Source organism: Sturnira hondurensis, unplaced genomic scaffold (assembly GCF_014824575.4).
Source record: "Sturnira hondurensis isolate 20B ecotype Veracruz unplaced genomic scaffold, ASM1482457v3 Scaffold0010128, whole genome shotgun sequence".
Lineage (NCBI taxonomy): Eukaryota > Metazoa > Chordata > Mammalia > Chiroptera > Phyllostomidae > Sturnira > Sturnira hondurensis.
Window position 1 is genome coordinate 16,492,919 of NW_028082759.1, and position 27,540 is coordinate 16,520,458.

Here is a 27,540-nt window from a genome sequence, read left to right on the forward strand (position 1 = left end):
GCTCCCAGGAGCAGGTTCTGTGACCAAAGGCAGCCCCGTTTATTCTACTCATACAAAGGAGTTTAGCTAGAAGGTGTCTGGGCAGGAAGCCTTAACCGACCCCTCCAGTTATGGTGTACACATTGTAAAGTCATTCCTGAAAGACAGGGCCTTCTCTCGGCGGGGCACGGAGGCTGCTAGGTCTGGGTTGATGGGGAACATAAGTCCTTCAAAAGCCATAAGGACTCTGTGAGAAGGGATATCTTCATTCCTCACTTCCAGCCCCTGACCATGAAGCCACTGCCCTGGGTCTGGGGGCTTGGCCATTCTGTGAAAACGTGTTGGCTGGGGGTCTGGTGTCTGTTCTTCTCACAACCTTGGCAATTTTGTCGCTCTCCTTAAAGGCCATTGGAATTGCCTGGTGTGACATGACAGTTCATCATCTTCTTAACTTAGGTGAATCCTTAAAGCTGGGCTCATTTCTCCTCTTACCTCTTTGCATAAAGTTTAATGGGCGGGCGATGTTTTAGCATCTCTTTGTTTTCTATGTCTGAAAAGTTGCGATAATGAAAATAATGGCCACAAGCGTGTGTGGAGGTAATTGTTTTAAAGGAGCAAAGGAGACCATGCACCTGCAAAGAAAGAAAACGGCTGAGAAATGGGAAAGAAAGCTTTATGTCCTGGTGCAGCTGGTTGGTATTTGGCCTTTTATGTTTCTCCTGAAGAACATAAGTGCCATTGAGCTCAGAGGATATGGATGACCCGGACAGGAAATAGAGGGCGTGTGGAGGCAGTGAGGGGGGCACCCAGCAGGCCTTCTTTGAATCCCTTGGGAAGCGTCACTTGAATGTTCTAGAAACCAGTAAGCAGCTGGAAAACAGGTTCTGCTTGGGCGGCTGCCAGCCCACTTCACAGAGCCCAGCTCCGCCACACACATTTTGAGTTCCTGAGGAAACGCTCTGCTTGTTGGTCTCAGGGTTAGGGGTTTCAGCGAGTTTTTATACAGACACTAAAATGTGCTTTCTGTATTTCCCTCTGCCACGGAAAAGAGCTCAAAGGATAGAATCAGAAGTGTGGGCACTTTGGTGCCAACTGGACCGATTAGCTCCTGGAAAGGAGTTGGCTCCATGATGGTATTGCAGCGACTCCCCTAGCTATCCGGCCTCACTGGATAATGAGTCGTGTGTGTACGCGCACGTGTGTGTGTGTGTAAGCTCTGAGCTGATTGTTGAAGAATCTAAACTCAGGAGAGTGGAGGAGTACATTATGGGATTTTCTACTCTGACTAAATAGTGCCGAATGGATGCCGTCTTCATCCCTGTTAGGACGTGGCCTTTATCATGTCCTCCCGTATCATGAGGACAATGTAAACACCATGTCAGATTCGTTATATGGAGAGACACAAAGGTAAAGGGGGAGGGATGTCAAAATTGTCATCTTGGATCTGAAGATTCTCAAAAATGCGGCTTTTTCCTTTTCACAATTTTTTTTTCCAGCAGAAAACTGAAGCTTTTGCTGTTCTTTCTTGAGAACGATTTGGATGCGTGTCAGAGCGAAAAGGCCATTTATGAACTGACTCCGGCCCTTCCGTGGCCCTGCCAGACCACATCGTGTTTACTTCAGAGCCTGAGAGCTGCACCTAGTGAATATTAACAGGGAGCAAAGCTGGAGTCGCTGCGATTTGCTTTTGCCACTGCAGTTTTTCTTTATCTGCTGGGGGAAAAAGCATTTTTAGCTCTCATAGGCTTCTCTGTTAGGAGCTCACTACTAAATTTAAGGCATTCTACCTTGTTCAATAATGTATTATTTTATCATTCATAACTAATGTTTTATATTATCATTTTCCTTACATTTTAGTCATAAAAAGTCTGTATAATTATAGGAAAATGCAGGCACTGGATGACTGTTAGCATCAGACAAGGATCTAACATGCTCCTGGGTTTAGAGTGTTGGCGTATTTTCTTTTTTTCTTTATTCCAGGCTTTCACTTTTATTCCAGTAGGACTAGAAATTAGCCCTCTTTTCCTGATTGCAATTTATGATTAAGAATCAACTAAGTAGGATAAGTGCAAAGATAGGTTAAGAGATGAATAAAGAAATTATTCTGATGGAAATAAAGAAATCTGTGTCAATCCTCTTTGAAAGACCTTAAAAAAAAAAGTCAGCTGTGTCTGAGTTGTCACTTGGTCTCTAACCAGGGAGAAAGAGATATACCCAAGGCAGTTTCCGTTTTCTAACTAGAAAAAGCATATCACACTCATGACCAAGTTTTTGACCGCTTGCACGGGGTGGTGTACTGGGCAGTGCAGAAACAGCATGTCAGTGCTGCCGGGGAACTAATAAGCACACGTACAAAGTTCAGTTTCCTGGAGGCAGTGACCCGGTGGTCCTGCTGCAGCCTGAGAAAGCAGCGCCACCTGCTGCTCAAACTTGTTTATGTTTGAGAATGTGTTAGTAGAAACTCATCTCTCCAGACCTCCGCACGCAAAATTGGTTTCTTGCCCTCTGTCTTTTAAGATGGACATCTGGCTCAATTAACTGAAATATTTATTTTCTTTGTGCATTCATGGTTCAGTTCATGCATTCATGTTGAGAACAATAATTAAATGAGAAGTGGTAGAGAGAATGGGACATAAAAGACTACAAATATGAAAAGCCTATGAATTTAGAATATTCCTCCTTGGTCTCTATTGATATGTGTTTTATTCTGGAAGTAAGCGATGTTCTCCACTTGCCTTTGGACGTGTCGTGATGACTCTAGAGTCAATAGGTAACCGGTGCCTGTTTAAATCGAACCATTGTTTGTATTTTATACTAGGCTGCCCAGAAGTCAAGTCCCTTATTAAATGATTACAAACTTAATAGGCCTTCATTGAATTCCCCTTTCTCTAGTGTATTTTATTCATAGCATGGCACTTCATTCTGCAATATTTTAAATAGCCCCCAATGTCCCCGATGTGTCCCGGCATCACATAAGCAGTGACAGAGAGTGTGAAAGGACATGTCTTTTCATTAAGCTGAGGTCACAAATGACCCTTCCAACCATTTTGGTTTATTTTACTTAGTTTGTGACACCACAACGTAAATGAGTGACAGTGGACATGGTGTAATAGTGATTATGATTCTTTTTATTGTTCCCTGTAACTCTTCCAAGGCCTTACCTGGTTATTGACCACTCATATTACTGATGATGAAGCTCACACTTTGGTGCTGAGAAATGCATATCACTTCAAATCCTGACTCATAATTGATTTTCATCTTGCACTCATTTCTTTCAATCTCCCTGTCACACTATTAATTTACTTATATTTTAATGGAATGTCATACAGTCCAGAACTGGTAATATTTGACATTTGTCAGGGCTTTGATTTTTTAACACACTGGACATCGCATCTACATCATATGTCAAAGTCATAAATCTATCATTGCAACACATTCGAAGTCTAGGCACACCGGAAGTACAGAGGGTTCCAATCTTGTATCTTGGTTTCAAGAGAAACCTACTCAAATTTCAAATACTGTCAAAAATACAATTTCCTCATGCTTGCTCTATCTTAAAAGGCTTTGGTTTTATTTATTTTTTTTGTAACTTCATTCATTCATTCAGTTAAAGCTGATGGAATGCCTGTTGTTATATTAGACACAATCCTACGTTATGGCGATTTGGTGACTAAAACATAAGCCCCTTGTCCTCAGCGAGCTCCCTCTCTTGCTGAGCAACAGTGTATCAGTAGTTACAGAACGGAGAGAAAAGAGAGTGGTGGGCAAGAAAAGAAACGAACTCAGCCCAAACTTCAGTGAATGGGTTGTGTTACGTATGCTAGTTCGTGGGGAGGTCCTGGGAGAGGGAAACGCTGAACTGAGCCTGTGGAGGAGTGTGCTTTCCGGAAGGAAGGGATGCACGGGAAAGGTGGTCCAGGATTGGAGATGAGCCTTGCAGACACCCTGAGGCGAGGGAGGAGCCCAGGTGTCGGGGAACGTGGTCAGTTCACTGCAACCGACACTGCCAGTGACAGAGCTCTGACAGAGGAGACTAGGCAGCAGCAGAGGTCAGACAGCGGAGGCTCTTTTTTGCACTTGGACTTTGTTCTGAATACTTTAGTACTCAACGAGTATTTTAAGAGAGGAAGCCAGAGAGCGAGTGATGGGATGGAAATCAAACTGATTTGAGTGTGTGTGGCTGGAGGGAGAAAGATCCGTCAGGGAGTGGGATAGCAAGGGATCCCGGGAGAGTGGTGAGTGCTCTCCACATGGCCAAGGGCAAGGGCAAGGTGACTGTCAGCCAGGTTACGAGAACAGTAGCACTGACTTGGCGCCCAGTCCAGGTGAAGACTGTAGAAGCCAGAGACACTTGTGCTTCCAGCAGGGGAAGAGTTGCCTTTAACAGAAGGAAGCCAGAGGCGTGCAGACCATCCCCTAGCATAAAGGCGGTGCCCAGGTTAGAGCTGAGCCAACAGGAGAAGGGCTCTAAGGTCAACACGTTAAATGCTCCCACATGGAGGGGTCCCCTCGGCTGCTTATAGGCACCTGGAGTTCAGAGGAGAGATGTCAGTGGAAGATCTTCAATTCTAACCTTTGCGAGTCCTGAATGATGGGTAGTGTCACTGAAAGAATAATACATTGGTTCTATCTTGCAAGACCTCCTGTCACCCGTGCCTCTGTTTTTACATCCCTTCCCCTCCCAGAGGACTGGTATGAACAGCTGTACCCCCTCGTCCTGACCCTGAAGGACTGCATGGAGGAAGTGGTGAACCGAGCCAAGCAGTCCCTGACCTTCGTGCTCCTTCAGGAACTGGCGTACAGCTTGCCCCAGGGTCTGATGCTGACCCTCAGAAGGGACATCGTCTTCAGCCAAGCAGTAGGTGCCTCTTGTGTTGTGGGCACCGTGCAGGGCTGGGTGTTCGGGGCTGTCCTTGGGCAGCATGGGGGTCTTCCCTGGGCAGTGTCATTTTCAAAAGGATCCTTTCCTACAGTCTGGGCACCCAGTTTTTCTTATTCATAACAAATATGAACCAAAAGTTATGTGGAAACAGCTTGTAAGTGCTTATGATTATTTCTGCAAAGAGGTGGCCAAGTCTCTGAAACGTACCTTCTGTGTCACGGAGCAGAGAGGCTGTAAAGGAAAGGGTCACCTGTGCTGTCATCGTATTATGCCTTGGGGTCTCTGTGCAGGGCCCAGCAGCAGGTGGCCAGCTAGGCCTGGCAAAGGGGCCTGCGTGCAGCCAACTATATATACATCTCCTTCATGCAGCCCAGAGTGGGCCTCATAATGGTCTCCTCTTTTATGTCTGAAATGAATTTCCCAGCAGGAAGGCTTGGATGGGAGGGTGGATAGGACCATCTCTTCTGCCTCCACCCAACCCTATTGCAGGGCTCCAAGGCGGGCTTCCATCACAGTGGCCATGCGGAGGCCTCCCTCCTCCCCTCCTGCCTCTACCCATGATCGAGTTGTATAGACAGCCACAAGGAGGGAGAGAGACAGAGGCCTCTTTTTCTGAGCATTCCCGGCAAAGGGAACATTTCAAGCAAACTGCCCCATCCTTCACTATTTCATGGATGGTCCAGCGATAAGTGGAGCTGCACCTCGGGCATTAGGCTCTGACTGATGCAGTTTTCTGCAGTCTTTTCTGTGATTCTCTGAAATGAGCACCCTTGTCTCGTCTCTACGTGTGCAAAAAGTATGTTTAAAAATAATAACACTACTGGTAAGTGTTAAGTGACTTTTTGTTATTTTACTGCTGGACAGGGTAGAGACAGAATCGGTAGACATGTCTACCTGACCCCAAAGCCATCCTCTGGTCTCTTTCCCAACATTGCCCCACCCCCACCCCCTCTCACCACCAAAGACTGTTGACCTACTGGTTTCGGCACAGAATACAGAGTCTTGTTACACACACTTGAAACTTTTAAATTAAATCTCTGGTGCCTCAGAAGTCTTTCATATTTTTAAATTAAGGTTGGCTGACCCCCCTCAATTCTTCAATGATTTGTTTTTCTAGCTTGCTGGATTGGTCTGTGGCTTTATCATCAAATTACACACCAGTCTGCATGACCCCGGCTTCCTGCAGCAGCTTCACACAGTGGGGCTGATAGCGCAGTATGAAGGTCTGCTGAGCACATACAGTGAGTATGGATGGCGTCCGTGCATGGGGAAGCCTTGTTCCTTCCTCCTCACAGGATGCTTGGTCCTTGGGGTCTTCTGCTAAACGTGGAAACGGGAAGTCCAACTTTACTACATCGAGCATTACAGAAATGATGCAACTTTTCGTTCTCTGTATTCACTGGGTAACTGGGCTTTTACCCCCCTTTGTGATGAAAATCAAATTATAGATTACTTCATAGTAGAGACCTAAGCAGCTGTCTGGCTTTTTAAACCTAAAAGACACTTTGCCACCTTAGTTTCCATGGCTGGGTTTCTAAAGTCCAGCCGTCCAGCGTCTGGAACGGCACTGTTCATCCCACAGCCTGGTGTGGGTGTCACACACTTGAAGGGGGTCTAAGTCTAAATCACTGTGTACTGGACATGTCTACCAGGTTTAAAGACTGGTCAAAAAAGAGTTTTCTATTCATCATTAGTTTCTATTAATTTATAAATGAAATTATATTTTAGATATATTGAGTTAAAGGGAAATATAGTATTAAAGTTAATTTTACCTTTTTAGTCCTTTCAAAATGTGACTACAGAAAACTGAAAATTGTGTGTGCGGCTTGCATCCAGTTTCTATCACACAGTGCTGATCTAGAATCATGCTTGGTCATACTCTTTCTTAGGTTTTATTTATCAGTATATTTACATACAAAACTCGCCTGAGCCTCCGAGGTAGGCTCTTCAGTTCAGCCATTGCTATTATTTCTAGAAATCAAACACCAGTTCTGCCAGTAGAGAGAGTTGCACTCGAGCACTTTGTTTCCTAAAGCAGTGAAAACGTCCCTCCAGCCTCCCAGCAAACGTGCACATTCTGCACGTCCCCTCCCCACCAAAGGGTCCAGGAACGGCTGGAGTCGGTGGGTGAGGTTCTTATCTCATGGATGAAACCCTTCAGCCTCTGAGGGAAAGCTCTGGGAATGGATTCAGCGCATTCACAATCTCCTCAACTAAAATGCTGGAACAGATCCCGCCGGCGAAGTGGGCTACCCGGTGACGTTTTCTTCTGAGAGCGTGCGTGTAACCAGGCTCCGTCCCCTGTTTAGGCGATGAGATCGGGATGCTGGAGGACATGGCGGTGGGCGTTTCCGACCTGAAGAAAGTTGCATTTAAAATCATCGAAGCCACATCCAATGATGTCCTACCGGTGATAACAGGGAGACGGTGAGTGGTATCCATGTCCTGGAGACCAAGCTGTGTTAGATGTTTGTCTTAACGCCTGACGAAGGAGCCAAGGAGAACTAAGGTCCACTTTGGACATTTTTGCTTTGTTCTGTTTTCCCTGTGGTGAGGAACAAGTGTAGATGATGTGACAGGGGACAATCTTGAGAAATGCCTAGGAGTCTCGTGACTCTAAGTTGTACAGTAGTGAGGTGAGTATGCCGTTGCTTCCCTATGAACTATGAAGAATTCAAAATAACAGCTTGCCTGAGAACACTTTTCTCTTTATTGCTATCTCGTGTAAAGGTCTGGGTATTTTTACTTTTGCTGCTGAAATCATTTGGTTAATAGCACCATAATTCTTGAGATGACTTCATATTAAATTCTGTTAAAAGCAGAAACATTTTAGAAAAGATGTATTTCTACATCGGGGGCACGTACCACCATTTTTCTTCATTATTTTTGATTATTCACTTCCAGACTGAGATTTCCGAGAATGGTTTTAAATAAATAGCTTCTCAGGTCAGCCCATGATGAGCAGAATATCAGAAATAATTAAGAAAAACGATGGTGTGTCGTGTAGACCTCTGAAAGAAGAATTATATCCCGTGGTAAATCATTGCAATCAGAGGTCCTCCAAATTTTAACCATTTCTGGTGTTGGCACTTTTCAATGCTTCCTGATGGCATGTAATGTTTGAAAACATCCTCGGACCACAATGAATCAGCATGAGTGTACTAAAGAGAGAGATTTGTTCGCGCTAGAGAGAGATGAAGGAGAGACTAAGTAAGTTCAAATGTATTTTTTTCTTGACTACAGTAAACATCCAATAATTAGTTTAAATTTCATGTGAACAATGACTTGGATACGGGGTGGAATGAAAGGTGTCTGCTTCTTATATGTAAGGAAAAACCGCATTCTTATACAACTAAATACTTCACCTGCCAACGAATGCTTCGTTTGCCGTTCGTTGGAAGAAAGGGGAGTAAAACTGCTTATTACATATGCCTGGAAAATAGTGCCACTCAAAAAAAACTATAAAGATGTGTAATGAAAGTGAGAAACTGATATTTTCATCAGTTGAAAATAACGTCCCATAATTTTTGAGGGACGTTTGCTGGGGCATTTTCTGTGAGCGGAGGACGGGATGCTGTTTCTGGGGGGACTCTTTGGGCTGTGTCTAAATTCAAGAGGCAGCTTGCAGGGGCGAGGGGGACCTCTGGGATTCTGGCCCCATGAGCCGCGTGGCAGCTCCGCTCCTCAGAGAGCAGCATCGCCAGAGGACAGCATTGTCTCATACAGTCCTCTCAGGACCGAGGGGGTGATGCATGGACACATTTAGAAGCACTCATTCATGGAAAACTCATGCAATTGGACAAGACGGTTGGGCCTTTTGGCCAAGGGTTGCCCCCATCACCCCGGGCTCTGTCTGCACCGCATTAGCAGGCGAAGGCAGCCCAGGAAGACTGGCAGTTTCACTTCCGGGGGTGGGGAGCACCTGGATCTGGGCTGGAAAGCAGAAAAAAGCATATTCCTGAGGAGTGGTCAGAAACAGTGGTAATTTAGATCATTTGATTCGTGAAAACATCAAAAAAGAATAATCACATCAGACTAAACTCAAAAGTACTCTAAGCACTGAACGTAGAACACACGAAACAGTGCTTAGGGAAATGAACAGCACTGAGTAAGTGGAACAACGTTCCATGTTCACAAAGTAGGCTCCTCAGTGCTGCTTAGAGGGCAATTCTCCACAAATTCATCTATCGATTCAGTGGAATCACTGTGTAAATAGCACTTGCATTTTTTGCAGAAATTAGCAAGCTAACTCTAAAATTTACCTGAAAATACAAAGAACCCATGATGTGGAAAACAATTTTATGAAAGGGTAGCAAAGTTGGAGGACTTATGCTTTAGGATTTCAAACTTACTAAAAAACTGCAATGATCAAGGCTGTAGAGTGCTGGCATAAGTATATACATTTAGATCAGTGGAATAGAATAGAGAGTCCAGAAATAAACTGTTACCTTTTGGGTCAATTTCAGCAAAGGTGCTGAAACACGTCACTTGGAGAAGCTTTTCAAAAAATGGTGCTGTGACAACTGGTTATCTACATGCATAGGAGACATTAAAAGGTTCCACAAAGAGGTTCTTTAATTGCCCCGTGTAATGCAATACATGTATTACAATCCCAGCAGTCTATATAGTCTTGGAATCACATGGATTTCCCCAAATTCTGGGCAACACTCTCGACATTCCTGTGTTCAACCCACACTGTCAAGTTTCAAAATATACAAGTAGCTATTCATGTTGGCCATATTTGTGAATCCTAATTTAAGTTTTCAACCCTAAACATTCGAAGTAGTTTTTAATGGAAATTTCCATTTCTTAAAAATGCACCAATTGTATGTTAATGTTGCAAAATGACAGGGAACTCCCAAAGGTTAACCTTAAATAATGAAACTATTACATTTTCATCAGGACCAACACAAAAAGGGAGGTCCATCAATAGCAGTAACAGTTGGGCAATGGCTGTAAAACTATTATAAATTATTTGACCTATTGCATTCACCAGAATTTAAAAATCCTTAAATTACTTTGTTATTCTTGATACTGGTCGGGTTTTAAAAGTAACTGAAGTAAGAAAACAAATACCGAGGCTTTTACGCACACGGCTCTGAGCCACAGCAGTGACCTGAAACATGCTTCCTCTCCTAAAGGAACTCAGACTAATGGAGAGAAATCAAAGACGTAAACAACCCTTTATGCCAAGTCATTTAGTGGCGAAGTGAACAGAATGATTATTGAGTGAATAGGATAACAGAAACTAAGCAGATCGCTTTAGGGAAAAACCTAAATCGGTGCCGTGTTTCGACTGGTTCGCTCTTGTTTGTCTCCAATGAATCTAACATGAAACAAACGAAACAAGCGACGCTTCCTCTCTCTGCCCCTCCCCGCTTCCTCCAGGGAGCATTACGTGGTGGAGGTGAAGCTCCCAGCGAGGGTGTTTGCGTCCCTGCCTCTTCAGGTTAAAGAGGGCCAGTTACTCCGAGTGCATCCTGTGCTTTTCAACGTGGGGATCAATGAGCAGCAAACTCTCGCTGAGAGGTAAGCTGTGGACAGAAAGATGGGTCCTTCGGGTTTTCTTTTTCTTTATTTATTATTTAATGTATTCTTTGTTGCAAGTGCAGTTTACATTCACTGTTATTTTGTACTAGTTTTGGGTGGGCGGCGTAGTGGTGAGTCAACCCTACACTTTACAAAGTGCACCACCCCCCCTCCCCCGCTCAATGTTCCCAGCGCCCACCTGGCACCGCACAGTAGTTATCACGGTATTACTGACCGTATTCCCTGTGCTGTCCTCAACACCCCCGTGACTGTTTTGTAACACCCGGTTTGGTAAATCGAAACAGGTGCCAAGATTTTGAACCCAAGTAAACAGCAAAATATGTTTCTTTCTAAACGAGAGGAGGAGGTGGTGTTTCAGTTCAGGGGTGAGTTACGTATGAAGTGGGGTAGGATCAGTCACACTCACATTTTTAATTGGCATCTGGAAAATGCAGACTCGAATGGAGATACTTGGCTGTAGACACACATGTTGGAAGCCATTGACATGGCATCCGTTACAGACAATTGGGTGTTAAGTTTTACCCCAGAAAATGGTTCGTGAAGACACAAGATCAGTGATATACAGATAGAAAGTTTTATCCTGAGAAAGGCAGAAGAAGGAGCACCAGTGCGGTGGGTTTAGGCACAGGGCTTGGGCCTTCACGGTGGGGACAGGAAAAAATATTGGCGGAGTCCCTTCTAGGAGACTGGAGGGCCCGGCACGTGCCATAGCACCTGACAGTGTGGGTGAGCCTGTCTGCAGCCCAGTCCGGTCCTTGTCTCCGGGTCCTTGTCTCCGGGTCCTCCTCCGGTGCCAGAGGTGAAGAAGAAGCTTGGAGGGGTCAAAAGAGAGAGGGCAGTTTATTTTACATCTCAGAGCTACAGCCCTGCAGAGGTGGGGACACATTAAGCGCATGTCAATTCTGGACAAAGCGCAGGGGCTGGTGTCTTAGACTTGGTATCTCATTCAGGTTTATATTGGTGATTGTAAGAATATTTTGGCGTGTCAAAAGGGATGGGCACTTAAATCAGGGCCCGTAGGACTGGAATGGGTTTGAAATTGCCACCGTGCAATGTGGCTTAAAAAAGGAGAGCAGCTCCGTAGGAAACCATTGCCATCTGTTTTCAAAGGAAATCGAAATTGTGTTCCTTTCAGGGGCTACTTTGTGACCTAGAACTGTTTCCTTTTTCTGTTTTTAGGTTTGGAGATGTTTCTTTGCAGGAAAGTATTAATCAGGAAAATTTTGAACTTCTAAAAGAATATTACACGATATTTATGGAAAAGATGCCTCCTGATTGTAAGTGTGCGAGTTACCGAAAACAACAATAATAACTGCTTGATTATAAATCCCCAGAAGGGTCAGACGCAGAGGTCAATGGAAGGAAGAAGCATGCGCTGGCACGTGAGAGCAGTTTTGAGATTATCACAGCCAAGAAAAGGCTGATTGCCTAGGCCCACCCCCTGCTCATGTTCAGACGTGAATGTCATTGCCCTCAGAAAAATGGCAGAAGTTAAAACCTCCACGGAGTCCAATAGAAATCCTTATGTCATTCTCAACCATGTAAAAGACTTCAACAAAGGTTTAGGTGTCTGATCCATAAGCTACGTCAGAGGCCTCATGCTCATACCAGGAGAAAACCAGGTAGAACACAAGTTCTATGGGGAATAGAAAGTGACATAGAGTAAGGAACCAATGATCAAATAAACTTACTGCAATATTTACAGGAGAAATGTTAAGGCATTCAAACCTACAGAAATTTGATTTATACTTTTGAGTCTTTGTTTTTTGGCCCTTGTTCCATTTTACAATTTCCCCCCACAAAACTAAGCACATAGCATTTGAGCAGTCCAAACTCAGAGAATCGGGGACCTCTTCTGAGCCCATTGATGAGGGCTACAAAATATGTGGATATGTTGAGATATTCACAGCGATAAAAGACACTACGTTTTAATAAAGTGACAAATATCTTAATATTTTACCCGAAAGCTGTAGTAAAAGTCCACCTGTCACTGAACCATTAGCAACGTGTTCACTGCTCCGGAGATACACGGCTCCTGACACTTAGCTTGAACTACCTCAGGTGGCGGAGTGCTTAGGTCTTTTCATAGCCCAGGGAACCCAGTCTCCAAGTTTTGTGACGGCATGTGTGTGTCCATGTGTGTGTAGCTAGAACACTTCGCCTGCTGTTTTACTTGATTTCACACAAAACGTCTCTAATGCGAAATGAAATTAAGTACAGGGAGGTTGTGTGGCAGCCAGCGTACTTATGAATTTCAGATCGGTTAACACCTTGAAAATTTAGTAATATAAACAAAACTGTTTTGCCTTGGTAATTAATGAGAAAGGGGTTTATTTAAGCCAAGTAGGGAGACCCCAAGAAGGGGCACACCCCTTTCCGTGAGTCCTTGCTGAATCTTCATCGGGATCCAGGAGGGAGTTTCTGCAATCGAGCTGTTTTGACTGTGGAGCCTGTTTGTTCTGTCTGGGGACTGTGTGCTGTGGGCTTCTCCCTCCACGTTTCCTCTGAATATGGTGCAGCTCTCAGACAGTTGCTCTCTCTGCCGTGACTCTTAGGCACATTAATCATTGGTGTCTACTTCCCCTCACGCGCTCCCTGGCCTCTTGGGTCAGCTGGGGAAACTAGTGGGGCGGGCGAGCGAGCTCCTGTCTCTTCTTGTTCTCCTCTTCCCTTTGGGTTCCACGATCTCTGAAACCTTTCAACGCCCCTCTGTCCTATCCGCCCAGATCATTAAGACACTAAAATTTGGGCTCAACAAATAAAATAAATTAAGTGAAGCACTTCCAAAATCACTAGCACAAACTGTTCCATGTTTTAGCGTCACCATCACATTTGCTGCAGGATTCAGAGCAAACTGGTGGTGATTTGATTAGATGAAATGCTGCTTTCTCTATCCTTTACATGAGGAGTAACCACGTATCAGCTTATCGTATCATGTCAGATCTCGCTATTCTCTCTCAGTGATAATGTTCCTGTCTTGCCCTTTTTACCAACAAAGGAGAAGGATAGTCACACACATCTATTGAAATGCTTCCATTTGTCGACTCCTAGGCCAGCACTGTAAGGGGGAGTTGTCTGGCCCTGTGAGCTGAGAAGGAAAAGCAGACTATTATAACCTAGCTTTACAATATTTCATATCTCTGTCCCCAGTTGGTTTAGTGGTTCTGCAATATTCAAATGACTCTCCCCCATCCTATTTCATTACTCTGCTACTCTTGGTGTTGACACTGTCCTACATTTGGTCCCCTGTGACTTGTGGATGGCTGGCATGACCTACACCCATGCCCAACCAAAGGGATAAAGAGTTTCTCTTCCCACTTGCACATATTCCTGAAACAATTGTCGAGGTCAAGGTCAGAGTCAAATTCAGATTGGCTTAGATTTACATGTACATCTCTGAACTGGTCCTGATTTCAAGAGTGATGGGATTGTACCAATTGACTTCAGAGTGAGAATGTGATTGATCCCATGTAGATTTTGTGCTGCTGCCAGTGGGAAATGGGTGGAACAGGAGCTGGGAAGACAACCATCATTCCCACTTCATTTTGGAGCACTCTGGCAACCTAAAGTCATTGACCATGAGGGGATGAAGCTATCGCCTTGGCCTCGTTAGCGTTGCAGTTCAATCAACTGAGAGTTCATGGGCCAGCTCCTGCTCATTTGTCAGAGCCCTGCCTTTGATTCAGGCTGGTGTCATGGTCAGAACTCTTGCTGAGGAAGAAGTCCTGTTTGACAAAACAAGGACAAAGAGGGTACTTGAAAGTGTCCCTGGACTTGGCTGTTCTGTCCCTTCAGGAAGTGGCGGGAGTCAGGCCCTGGGTGTGTGAATGTCCATGACCGGGACCTTGTGTTGGCCTGTGTGTGCGGACGAGAACATTTTCTATTTTGGATACATTCTGACTTTTGCCTGAGAAAGCACGCATCCTCTCTGAGGTTATGAGCTCTCTTAAGAGCTACTAACATCTTCCTCTGTTTTTCGGAGTTGACACATAATTTTATCATGTAGTCTCTTCTGCCAAGACTTTTATTAATTGTTTTCCACCCGCAGTTGATGAATCTTGACAAGGTTAGTGTCCCTATTTTGCAGTGAAGAAATAGGGATGGAGGGTGAAGCAACTCGCCGAAGACCACACGCCAAGGCAGGGGCAGGTTTGGCACAAGAAGTCATTTTCCTGGAACTTTTGGTTCCATTCATTCTTTAAAAACAATTATTAAAGCTTCAAACAAACAGAAAAAATACAGATCATAAAATGAATACTCAGAAATTCATGCCTCAGTCTCACAGACTTTGTAAGAAAGAAATATTTTCAGTGATAGGGGAATCCCCTTTCGGTGGCCATCTTTTACCTTCTCGTTTCTGAGAAAACTGATAGCCTGAATTTGGTGTTTTTCGCTTTCATACACATGTTACTCCAAATGTATGTAACCAGAGAAAATACGGTACAGTGTTGCACATTTAACTTTATGTTACTGCTGTTATCCTATAGGAATCCTCTGATAGTTTGCAATTTTTGCTCAACACGGTTTTTAGTATGTGTCCATGTTGATACATACAGCATTTACTAATCTTATCTATGATATATTACATAGCAACAGTATATCATAGTTTACTGTTCTCTCTGTGCAATTGAATTTTTTGGTTTCATAGTAAACAATAAAGCAATGAACATTCTTGTATCTTTTGCCTTTTAATTACACTCTTCAGCCCCATTTGAATAAAGGACACTCCGGTGGAGACAGGCATAGCGATTCATTGCTGTCTAAATGTGGTGTTAGGGGAATGCAGGACTGAGTAGCAATAACAAGATTTATTGGCGATATTTACATTCAAAGAGACTGATTTTCAGACTCAGAGATCATGACTTTCAGGGGGACATTTCGGGGTCTATCATTATATCTTGAAATCTTACCCGCTAATCCACAAACTAGTCATTACTTAGGATACTTCTTTCAGGAAGTTCTATGGCCTGCAGGATTTTTGTCAGGTTGAAAAACAACGGCAGCAAGCAAAGTGTTGGATTGATAGGGGTGTGCTCTGTATAAGGCAAGTTTTGTCATTAGAGAAATAGGAAGAGTAGCCTGGAAACGTTAAGCGAATTAAAATACTCTCCTTCTCAAAGGCGTACCACAGGGGCAGGTGCTGAAATCACTAAGGAATGGTGTGTCTGTCTGTGCTGGAGCACTGGCTTTAGAGCAGAGAATGGCCACTTGATTTCTATTTAGGAGCTTGGTAGTTGGTTTTAAATGGCTGATGAAAAAATCTCTATGTCAACAGCGAAACTAAATTATTTTGAAAAAACTGTCATGCTTTATTCTGGAGTCTCAGAATTCTGAAGAAGCTGGACCATTGTGTTAATACTGGATCTCACAGCTAACTGGGAAGACCCCCAGAATGGATTTGGAGGAAATTCCTGGTGTTGGGAGACTAGGTTTTTTATTTGATGCTGCCTCTGACTATGAGCCTTGTAAAAGAGTCACCTAAGTATCTTGGACAGCAGGTTGCCCTAAAGCAGTGTTTTGCAGAATTTTTGTATTTACTGCAGACATTCTCTTGATTCAGACTGGCTATTCAGTAGTAAAAAATGGAAGGTTCTATCCCCTTGCCTCATCTGTGCCACACTTTGATTGAAGCAGTGATCATCATTAAGAATGTTTTTTCTTGCTAGTGTAATAGTGTTATATATCCCGTTGATATTATCACAATCCCACAGAATGGGGAATAGGGAAAATGAATTATATTTCTAACTAAAGGATAAAACTCAAAGATTAATAAGTATGATTATCTTCAAATAGTCTGCTCCAAATCACATTGTCAAATATATTGAGGAAAATTTCATGAGCACTTAATACTGACCCTGTTTTTTCTCCTTTTCAGACATTTCACATTTTCAAGAACAACATGATTTAAAGGGGTTACTAGAAAATCTCCATCAGAACATTCAAGCCAAAAAAAGGAAGAATGTCGAAATCATGTGGCTGGCTGCAACAGTAAGCACTGTCCTGTCAGAACTTGCTCGCTGTCACCACGAGGACCAGGGAGCCTTATTGGGTGTCTCTGAGGCAGGGACCAGCCTCCGCACTCTGAGTCACCAGGTGTCATTCTCCATCACCCAGGAGATGAAGCAGTTTCCGGGGCATTGGTCGTGCTATGAACAGAATAGAAAACAAATTGGGAGAAGATGAACTCAGTGAGAGAGAATCCTAACCTATTCATTGGCTTTTCTCGTAAATCCTGGAAGTGTTTGACACTTTGAGGTTAAAAGGAAGTGTCTTTAATTTTCTTGATGTTGCATGTTTCAATGTCAATTGCTCATATCATGCTCTAGAGACTTATGATTTTAACAGAGTGTGGGGATCAGGTCTCTGACTCACAGCCTCGGTGAGGCTCCTGGACATATTGTTCAATTAATGAGCTTGTAAATGTGTTTGTTAATTTAGATATTGGCATAGAAGGCATTACTGATGGGCTGCTCTTGGGGTAATGAGCTATATGTGGGATGGTTCTTTCTCATTTAATGGCACCCTCGGGATAAAAGATTGTCCTGTTTTTCCACCACAGAGTTCTACAAGAGTGAGCAAAGGAACCTTGCCTGTGTTTTGTCAGCTCATGTCTGGCAAAACAGTTCATGTGAGCTTATGGATTCCGCTAAACAGTCAGACCCTCAGGAATGGATCTTTGCGTAGAAAAGGCCTAGCTTGGCAATCTTCATGATGAGCCCCACACGTGTAGTTTTTTCTCAGCGTTCTTCGTGGAATAGGGATTAGGCTGACCCATCTTCTCACGTAGTCTTCTCACTCTCTCCCCGTAGTGTCTAAAACAGAGCCTTTCTCACTACTTCCAGAGCTTCGATTATAATCCAATACTATTCCCTCTGTTCTGTGGGAAGGGAATGGATAAATGGCCGTGAGTCTAGATATAAAAGAACTTACCAAGAGCAAGGCAGGGGAAAGCTGCTTTACGTTCCCTACATGCCCTCTTGGGGCCCCAGGGAAGAGCGTCAAAGGTAACGATACGAAGAGTGGCTTTCCGGCAGCTCATTGACGCTGGTCCCAGTTAGCGCCGTCCTGTATTGCATGAAGGTTGTTTTCAATAGCTCTTTCCCCATCATGGCTGCTCTTGTGTCTTCGAACACCACTATGGTTGTTAATTCTCACAGAAAATTCATGAAGGCAGGTTGGAAGCTATTTTTGCTATTCCACGAATTACGTGATGACACAAAGGAAGTCTGATCCTTTACCAATGCTCTCTGACAACATGGGGACAGATACATGTCATCATATACATACCAGGCAGTTGCGTATACGAGAAAATGAAGGATGCTTGCATGTGCACATGACATATATTTTGTGTTAGTATATGTACTTTCCCATTTGAAAGTAGAAACAAGTTTTCCCATAGTTCTATTTATTTATCAAATATTTTTCTTAAATGTATATACTGACCAAATACGGCTTACTCACCACTTCTTGCTGCATGGGAGTACCTGCCCGGAGGAATACACAGCACCCCGGTGTGAGAAATTGGCCTTCTCTGGGAACATGACTTTATTATTGACGGCATATCTGTAGGCTGATAGCTCAGTTTCAATATCCGGTAAACCAATATCCTGTAAACCTGGTAATGCTGCTAAAATGAAGAAATATAGACATCCCTTTTGACATTCTCCAAAGAGCTTTTACTTCTGCCTCTGTTTCCTTACTCCCTTCTTTAAATTTCTTAATGAAAACACTCCTTTTGATAAAGTTTTGCATGCTAATTGAAAAAATCTGAAACTATTTGATTTGATTTTACCCGAATTTTTAAAAATAAAAATGAGACTCTGCAGACCAAGTGCCAATCAGATGTGTGTTGAACAAAGCTCATACACTTTGGGAAAGTGGTAGAAATGCAAAGACCAAACCCCGCCTGTCTGCTTGGTGGGATTGCCCCTGCATGCATAGTGCCCACATGGTTTTAACTATCTATTCTTTTTAAAAATCTATCTCCTAAGTGGATGTGGAGGTTTATATTTTATAACTCTGACTATAGCCCCATCTCTGTTATTTTGTATTAAAATCTAAAAAATACAGTTCCCTTGAAAGGACTAGAGTTCTCTAGATGGAAAAAGATCACGTGTTGAAATCAGACTCCTCCATGTCCTTAGTCAGTTCCACTGGAAGTAGTGAGAAAGCACCAAAGGTCTAATAAGGCTTTTGGTAAAGGTAAATCCTCAGTTAAGTATGAGGATCACTATTTAAGCCCTTGATACACTGTATTATTATTATATCCTCTCCTCAAAGCAGGCAACTGTTAAGGCCTCCTTGGTCGCAGATAATAAAGCAGGCTTATATTAGATTACATTAGGTTTATTGTAAGTGCATGTTGCTTAGCCTTGTTGATGCTAAAGTTGATTATTGGTATCTCGTATCAGGGATACGCCATGGGGTAGGGAAGAGAAAGGAATGGAATGAATCACTTGTCCACTTTAAGGTGATGAGTAAAGCAATGATTATTGCTCCTGATTTGTATCAGAGTAACAGAAAGAAAGGATCACAGATCAAAACAGAATAGGATGGAAGTTGCAGATTGGGTTCTTAGAGTTAAGTAGACTCACATTAGCATCCTGGGTCTACTCAGCTGTACACAAGTTACTTGACCTACCCAAACCTCAGTGCCGTCACTTGTAAATTGAGAATAATCATACCTTCCTCCAGGGTTCGTGTGCCGTTAATTAAATTTCAAATCTATAAGAAGTTTATTAGCATGGCAGCTGGTACACAGTAGATGTGCAATTGCCAGTGGCCATAGGTATGGGACTGGTCCTCATTCCTATCAGTTGTGTTGATGAGTGGTTAGTGGTTCCCTCACCTGCCGCACTGGTACCATGGGCATGTTTGAAATTTCATAAACTGAAACCAAGACTAGAAAAGGTCGGACTCATTATTCAGGATTCAAATCAAGTGCCTAATCCAGGATACGTAGATGCTCTTCACCTTCACAATGAAGGTGTTACTCCTAAGTGACCATCCTTCCGGTTACCCCGGCAGCTTGGGAGCCCTGCCAGGGACCATGGCTGCCTCTGCTGAATATTTGCCCCCCCCCACATGGTGTCAACAGTCCCACACCTCACACCATACAGAGAACCACAGAAAATCTAGCTTTCCACTCACTTTCGACGTGAAAAGGTACAGCTTCTGCATTCAATAGGGCACCTGGGACTGGCAGACTACCATGGACCAACCCCCACGGGGTGTGCTTAGACAAGAGGAACGTAGGCGCCCCGCCCTTTAGAGCACCCAACAAGTGAACAATGGTGGCGTGTGCATCTGTGTTACAGATTTGTCGCAAACTCAACGGCATTCGCTTCACCTGTTGTAAAAGTGCCAAGGACAGGACGTCGATGTCGGTGACGCTGGAGCAGTGCTCCATCCTGAGGGACGAGCACCAGCTGCACAGGGACTACTTCATCCGGGCCCTGGACTGCATGAGGAGGTACCCCGCCTGTCTAACTGCCTCTCCGCGAGCGTCATCGCGAGATTTCTGTTTGCTTTTTTGGTTTGTGTGTTGCCCAGATCCACACTTTACTGGAGGACTCACCACTTAGTAACTTCACTGCATTTCCATGGCTTGCAGCTTTGCACTCATGACGTGAAAGATGATACACTTTGAAGTGTCCCTCCTACTCATTCTAGGCAATGGAAGAGAAGGTGGCTGGCTCTTGATGCAATGCGTGGAGATTCTTCTTTGTTAACTCATTTAGACCTAAGTTAACAGGCTCTGGTCTTTTCAGATGTCATACTCGATGAGGACAGTGTCTTTGTCTATAAGTGGTTATGAGCATGCACAGAATAAAACTAAGTCACGATCCAAAGAAAACCTTTCCAAACTGCTACTAACAGGTGATCTTCCCATGGGTTGCAGGGGGTCCGGGTGGGTAACCTCCTTCCGAAAATCATTTCCACGCCATGCATTGTGAAGATGGGGTGGCCCTGGTACTAGAGAATCAACAGCGGTGCTCCGCTGACATTTAAAATGCAGTGCCCGAAGTCGTGTCTCTTGATTCATTTCCACAGTCATTAAATCTAAAGTCAAAGCCATAATGGGAAGGAAAAAGTGCCCCATTCACAGTGTCTGTCAGCAAGGACACACGTTAATTAAAAAGTTAACCAAAATCATCTCTTTGCCGCAGAGACGGATGCCGAACCGTGCCAGGATGCGTGGGGCGGGCCCCTGGCTCCCAGAAAGGGGCGTCCCGTTCTTGTCTGGAGAGGGCTATTTATGCTGTCAGCTTCCGCTCGGTTTTTCACTGCTCTGGTCTCCCAAGGGGGACTCTGCCGCTTCCTGTGCCTGTGTGTTTTCCCCACTAGTGAGAGGTCCGAGGCCTCTGTTTCACCCCCTTGCATGTCTCTCGCCATCTCCATTGTTCCGGGGAGTTCCGTCACAATTTTCTGATTGACGTACAAGGGTGTCTTCGAGGACTGACATGAACATCTGAGCCATATAAAACACGTGTGGTTGGTATAAGGAACTTCTTTCAGAAGTAATCTCTCTTTTCAAAAATCTATCAGGACTAGTAGGGGAAATTCAGAATCAGAGTATGAAATCTTCTAACATGCATAAAAAGGATAAAAGTGTCACTAGGGATGGACAAAGGGGCTGGAGAGGGGAGCAGGGACGGGTGATATGAGAGACCAGAGGCACCAGAGGACTGAACTGATTCAGCCAACGTAAGATGTCTGGAAGGCGAACTTGCTCCGTATTTATTTCAGGTGGCAGTAATGGTTATTTCTGAAAACATTTTCTAGTGTCATGTTTTTGGGGAAGGAGAGGATTTGCACAGCCTCTCGCTCCACGCTCTGGGGCCCCTCCATCCAGTGCCTTTAAAGTGCACGTCAGAATCACTGTTTTAAAGGACTTTAGTTTTTATGAGTTTGAATGTATTGAAGTATTTTTAAAAATTTTATTTAACATCACCTGCAATTTTTATTTTACCTTTGAATTATTCTAACCATCCCCAAGGCTATTTAGTCTGGATTCTTCTAAGGTTCACTGGGGTTCCAATATCACTGCCTTCCTACTTTGACTTATCCCTTATCTATATTAAATTTTCCCATTTTATTGTGTTTATCTCTTCAGAGCTTCAAATTATTATATAGAGATGAGCAAACTGTTGTTGATAAAATGAAACAAATAAAGCTTTATCTATCTGCTTATTTACAAACCCCCACACCAGAATAAGCTGCATGAGAACAGGTATTTCTGTTTCCCTTTGTTCACTGAAATGACGCCAGGACCTAGAACAAGGCCTAGTGACAGTAGGTTCTCAATCAATATTCTATGCGTACATTTCCAGTTTTCCTTGGCCACAGCACACTCCCGACATGAGCCTCTAGTTACAATCTGGCTGAAATGGAAGACCATGTTCAGATTAGAAAGTTAGCAAGGGGTCTGAGCACATCTGACTCTGTAAGGAACTCTTAGTAAGTTGAGTGTATTGGAGATCAAAACAATGATTCTCAACCCTCCTGGCCCATTTGAAACCCTGGGGGGTGGAGGTCAATGGCAGGAGTCCCACCACAGACCAGCTTCCGGAACAGAGCCAGGGTTGAGACCCCTTGACTCAGGTCTGCCTCACTGAAACCAGACGCGCTGCAATAATCAATTTGAATGGCTCTGTGGTAAGACTACAAGCCAGTCTTTAGGCTCTGTCTTTGAATTTTGGCGTGTATGTGTATGGTTGAATTCTCCCTTGATCTTCCACAGCAGAAATTTACAAAATGGTGCCCGCATAATCCGCAGATTTTTTTTAAAGGGAGAGAGAATGCCGTATCAGCACTTGGTTTTATGTTAGGGATCTCCATTGAATGCCACTTTGAGAAGCATTTCTGGTAGGGATTTCACCCTTCCATTTTGATTAATAAATCATTAGGGTTGGAATTAAAATACCAAATTTGACTGGGTTATAAAGCATCATGTGTTACCAAAAAATCATTGTGTTGGGAAATTTAATTGCCTCTAAAAAGTAAATTGAAACGAACATGCCAGGACACTGTTATCTCCCTTACAGGAAGTCTGGCATCCTGTGTCTACGTAGTATAATATGGTGACACCGTTACTTATTTGTCTGTCTGTGACTTTTATTTTCCTTACGCTACGTTCCTCTTCAATCTGCTGTCTTCTAATGGCTGCTTAAAATTAAGATAGCTGATATGTCATTAGTAAAATTAATTAAGGCAGTTTCAGCCTACAACCTATTTATCACCCTTAAGATACAAGGCTTTAATCATTCTATTTTAGTAAATATTTAATTCATAGAGAGAGACTAAAAGGCCCATCATGCTTATGGAGTTTTATGATCTTGTTGAATGTCATGTTCTCAACCTGCTGCACCTGAAATTTTTATGTTGGGGAGCATAATTTATGAAATATTCTGCTTTATAAGTAAGTGACCTTTCATTAATTGATATCAGTAAAGGTTTTATTTATTTCTTGTGACTTACTCACCAGAAATATGAGTAAGAAATGCTTTGTTGGCATTGCTTTTTAAGTATATAGTTCATTTGTGTTGGAACAGAAAAATGTCTTCCTTCTTCCTTAGTCTTGTTTCTACTTTGGCTTATTTTTCTTTGCTTTTGTTTGATGGTACTAGACAGAGAAGAATTGCTATTTTAAAAAATATTATCTCCTATTTCAAATACTAAAGTGAATAATAAGCATTGCAGACATAGGTAATTGAAGCTTTCAGTAATTTCTTGACTCCTTGAAAGGGATGTGTTTGTGCAGAACAGCATAAGCGAGAACAGCTCTCCCATTGTTCGAGTGTTGTCTCTTGCCGTGAGAGTCTGTGGTGTGTTTGCTACATCACTTCCGTTCCTGCCTGTGACAAATAGCAGTAATAAGTCCAAATGGAGGGACTGTCATCTGGGGCTTGCTAATAATTATGTGAAAACCACCCCACAATTCTTTAGAAATCATATTGGAGCCAGTAACTCTTAAGGTGTCCACAGATGAGCCACCAATAGAGAATTGATCACACTGGAACGATCACAATAACCTGCCTCTTTGAAAAACCTCTCACTTCCTTGAACAAAAGGCGCATGCTAATTTAGGCACGCTTCTTCGTACATTTACGTGTGTCATTATATTTCATTACCAAAAAGTAGTGGTTTTGAGGTTTGTTGCTTCTCCCTAGGTTTGTTGGTATATATTTGTTTTCTAAGTATTTGTAACTGGAGATGCTGTATTGAGCACATCGTCCAGAGCAGCCACCTACTTTATATACACCATTCTGAACAAGTTGTTGCTTTTAATACTTGAAATGTTTAACTGAGGACCTAGACATATAAGTGTATGGGATATATTTTTATTCAATTAAATGAAATCAAATATAAATATAAATGCAGCTAGTTAAAATAAATTTAACTTCTGCCACAAACACAGGTTTTTAACCTCAGGAGGACCTGGGGTTAAAGAGTCCACACCCTAAGGCCATTATCTGCGCACCTCTGAGCAAGTTCCTCAATCTCCAGGCCTCAGTTTCCTAACCTGTGAACTAGGGATAACAGTGTCTGTCTATCCTGTAGGTGTTGTTACCTGGGAGCACTTACCTAAAGTCTCCACGCCCAGGGGATCAGAGCAGCTCTGCTTAGTAAATGTCACCTGTGCTCTGCGTTCCCTCCCTATCTCTGTCTCCCCTGAGCGTTCCTCCCCATGTCCCTGAAACTCCTGAAATTGAGGGATTTCCCGGGTCTTCAAGGTCTCAGAAGAAAAGTCCCGGGATTGATACTTGGTTTCTAAAAGGCTTAGTGTATCTCTCCAAGATTATGGCAGAGAAAGTTTGGGGATCAAGGAGCAGCTGACCTGGAACAGGGGGTCGTCTGTGCCCCACTGATAACAGTATCCCAGCGCTCAAGTGGAACGTGTGGGGGCCCAACTCCTGAATGCCCACAGGCTTTGCCAGTAACTTAAGGAAGCCAGGTGGAGGGGGGGGGGGGCATCTCAAGGGATCACATGGGCAGAAACCTATCGGCCATTAGCTAGATAGCTGATGCCTTTGCACTTGGAAAATGAGTTGTAGCAAGCATTTGTCCTAGAAAGGGCTTGTTCTTACTCAGGAAGCCTGAGATGCAGGCAGCCTGGGCTTGAACAATCTGTACAGAATAGTCACGCCAAAACCTACAAAGTTTGTTTATGTTCCTGGAAGGCTGAGACACGAACCAAAGCGAACCCCTGAACACCATACATAGTGTGTTCAAAGAGAAAAGCAACTCAGAGTCAACTTGGGCAGGTGAAACAAATATCGAGGTTCTGTCTCAGGTCTTGTTTACTTTAAGAGTTTACAAGTTGGTTTGGGCATCCAGTTCCTATATAACAGTGTCCCAGCGCTCAAGTAGTGGAACGTGTGGGGGCCCAGGAACTTCAGACTTGTAATTCGGGGGAGCTGGGTATGATGGTGTGCGTGCATAAGGATGCTCCCCAGATCTCGTTCCTTCATTTAGCCACCTAGTGAGTTTTCCACGTGTCACATGAACAGCATTTGTTAGCCACCAAGGATTCACGCACTTGAGGTGCCTAGTATGTTTGTCTTAACACACATGAAAATCAATCCAACACTATGCAACGTGCAGTTAGTGTGCTGTCTGCCTTCATCAGAGTGTTTACTATCCTCTGATAAACGCAGTGATCGAAGGTCTCAGCCCTCCTAAACTGAATTGTAATTACAGCACGCCAGTCTCCACAAAACATTCTTTAATGAAACCTGGGCTGAGAGGTCATAGTTTTTATAGAGAAGCAGCTAAAATATTGTAAACTTTTCTACCGATTGGAAAATCGCAGATGACAGAAAAGTTCAAATGTCCAGTGTAATACATTTATGCTCAAAGGATAACAGTCTCAAGTCCTATGGGAAAAATGTATTATGCACAATTATACCCTGTTTCCTTCCATTCATTGAGTCGATCAGAATTCATGTGCATGTGAATGACATCATTACAGGGATCAAGAGTTTCATTTCTAAAGCATGTTGTTCGCAAAAGTCATAGTTTATTACTAGCAGCAAATCATTTGTCAAGTATCACAGTACTGTTTGGGGGGAGTCACCGCCTTGAATCCTCTATAATCTAACAGTGAAGCCAGCTCAGTGGAGAGCAGGTTGAGTGAGTGCAGAGTGATGGTTAAGGGCAAGGATGTTGGAGGCGGTCGGGACCACCTGACTCTCTAGTTCTTCGTAGTGGAAACGAAATTCCAAGACCCCTTAGGTTCTTTGTCTGTAAAATGAAACTACCTATCAAAGGAGGTTGGTAACTGGAAACGGAAGGATGAGGTGGTCGTTTTACCAGCATCACTTCCTAGTCTCACAGAGTTGTGGTTGTGAGGATCGAACTAAATAAGTTTAGTTCCAAGGGCATGGAAGACCTTGACTCATTACATCATCAGGGTCAGTAAGTAGTAAATGCTGGGTGGCTGCTGTGATGTCCCTGTGGTGGTGATTGTCACTGTTGTGATTATTGCTGCTTCTTTGTCATAGTGGCTTCTCATTGAATTGTTTTTTCTGAATTGTGTGTTGCTGTGACATCCTCAAACAATTTTGAAGAAAGTCGAAGAAAGAGCCCGTTCAAGCACCGTCTATGTACTAGTTCTCAAAACGTGTTCCCCGGGCCATCAGCAGTACCACCACCCATGCACTTGGTAGAACTGTAGGTTCTCAGGCTTCACGCCAGTTGGATCAGAACCTTTAGGAGTGGGGCCAATGATCAGTGCTTTAATCAGCTCTCCAGGTGCTGCTGCTGCTGCACATTTTAATAGTTTTACTGATATCTAAGTTACTTACACATACCATACCATTCACTTCACCCATTTAAAGTACACAGTTCAACAGTTTCCAGTATATTCACAGAGGTGTGCCAATATCAACATAATCAAATGTTAGAACCTGTTCTAGAAGAACCCCCAAAGAAACCCCATGGCCATTTGCGGTGTCTCTCCAAGCTCCCTCTCCCCACCAGAGACAACCGCTTGCCTCGGCCTGTTCTGGGCATTTTGTATAAACAGAGTCATGCACTGTGTGGTCTTTTGGGAAGGACTTCTTTCACTTAGCATAATATTTTCAAGGTTCATCCGTGTTGTCAATTTTATTTTTAATTTATGTTTTAATTTTTTAAATCAGTGTATGAGAGATATATCGATTGGTTACCTCTCACACACCCCAACTGGGGACCTGGCCTACAACCCAGGCATGTGCCCTGACTGGGAATTGAACCTGTGACCTTTTGGTCCTCAGGCTGGCATTCAATCCACTGAGCCACACCAGCCAAGGCCAATTTTCATTGCCTTGTAAAGTTCTCTTTTTGTGAATATTCTTTGCATTTGTTCCTATGGCAAGAACTTCAGACTTATAATTCTTCAGAGCAACTCTGGTGCATGCGTGCGTAAGTTGGAGTGGGGTTGGGGGGAGCTGGGTATGATTGTGTACGTGCATTAATTATGCACTTCCCCTTTTGCAGAGACTATTAAAATGCGTAGGGCCAGTACTGTGATCCATCTACTTCAAATGTACAGCACGCTCCAACGGGCTTTTGTTTTGAGGTACAGGAGCCTCATTTCCGGTTTTGTTTTATAACACAACCCTTGCATTTACTGTTACTCACTTTTCTTTTTTGATATCTTACTGAATATTATGTAGCCATTTAAACTGCCTTACATTCTTTTTTAAACCAAGGCAGGATTTAAATACTAAAAATAAACTTACAATAAATCATCCTTCTCTCCTAAGCTCAAGACCCCTCCTATACTTGCTCTTAGCACTCGTCAAACCAAGTTGGATAACACTAATTTATTGTTTTCACAAAATGCAAAAAAAACCCTAGTCTCTTACATGTTAATCTCTGTGTTTTTAAATGATACCCATCTTCTCAACCATGTGAGAAAACAAAAGCGTATTTTATATGCTTCAGAGTTTGCAAATCACCTTGACTGATCTTTTATTCTAGAAAATAGAAATACAAGAGATACCATCTTTTCCTCCGTTTCTGTTTCATAATTTAATTCCACAACAGAAATTCAGATGGAATTCATATAACGCAGATAGTTTTCTTTGATTTTTGTGATAAATATTTCTAGTTTCTCTTGGAGAAACCAGAACAAAAGTGAG

General features: G+C 43.3%; 1 protein-coding gene across 3 annotated transcripts in view; it reads left to right on the forward strand.

Annotated features, from left to right (window-relative positions):
- INPP4B (inositol polyphosphate-4-phosphatase type II B) overlaps positions 1 to 27,540 on the forward strand; it is a 241,481-nt gene that overhangs the window by 181,539 nt on the left and 32,402 nt on the right. For all 3 annotated transcript variants that reach the window (XM_037058473.1, XM_037058471.1, XM_037058472.1), the window contains 7 exons: positions 4,665 to 4,837; positions 5,979 to 6,102; positions 7,171 to 7,288; positions 10,250 to 10,390; positions 11,591 to 11,688; positions 16,287 to 16,399; positions 19,729 to 19,883. In XM_037058473.1, the coding sequence (XP_036914368.1) occupies positions 4,665 to 4,837; positions 5,979 to 6,102; positions 7,171 to 7,288; positions 10,250 to 10,390; positions 11,591 to 11,688; positions 16,287 to 16,399; positions 19,729 to 19,883 (922 nt within the window). The remainder of the gene's footprint in view (positions 1 to 4,664; positions 4,838 to 5,978; positions 6,103 to 7,170; positions 7,289 to 10,249; positions 10,391 to 11,590; positions 11,689 to 16,286; positions 16,400 to 19,728; positions 19,884 to 27,540) is intronic.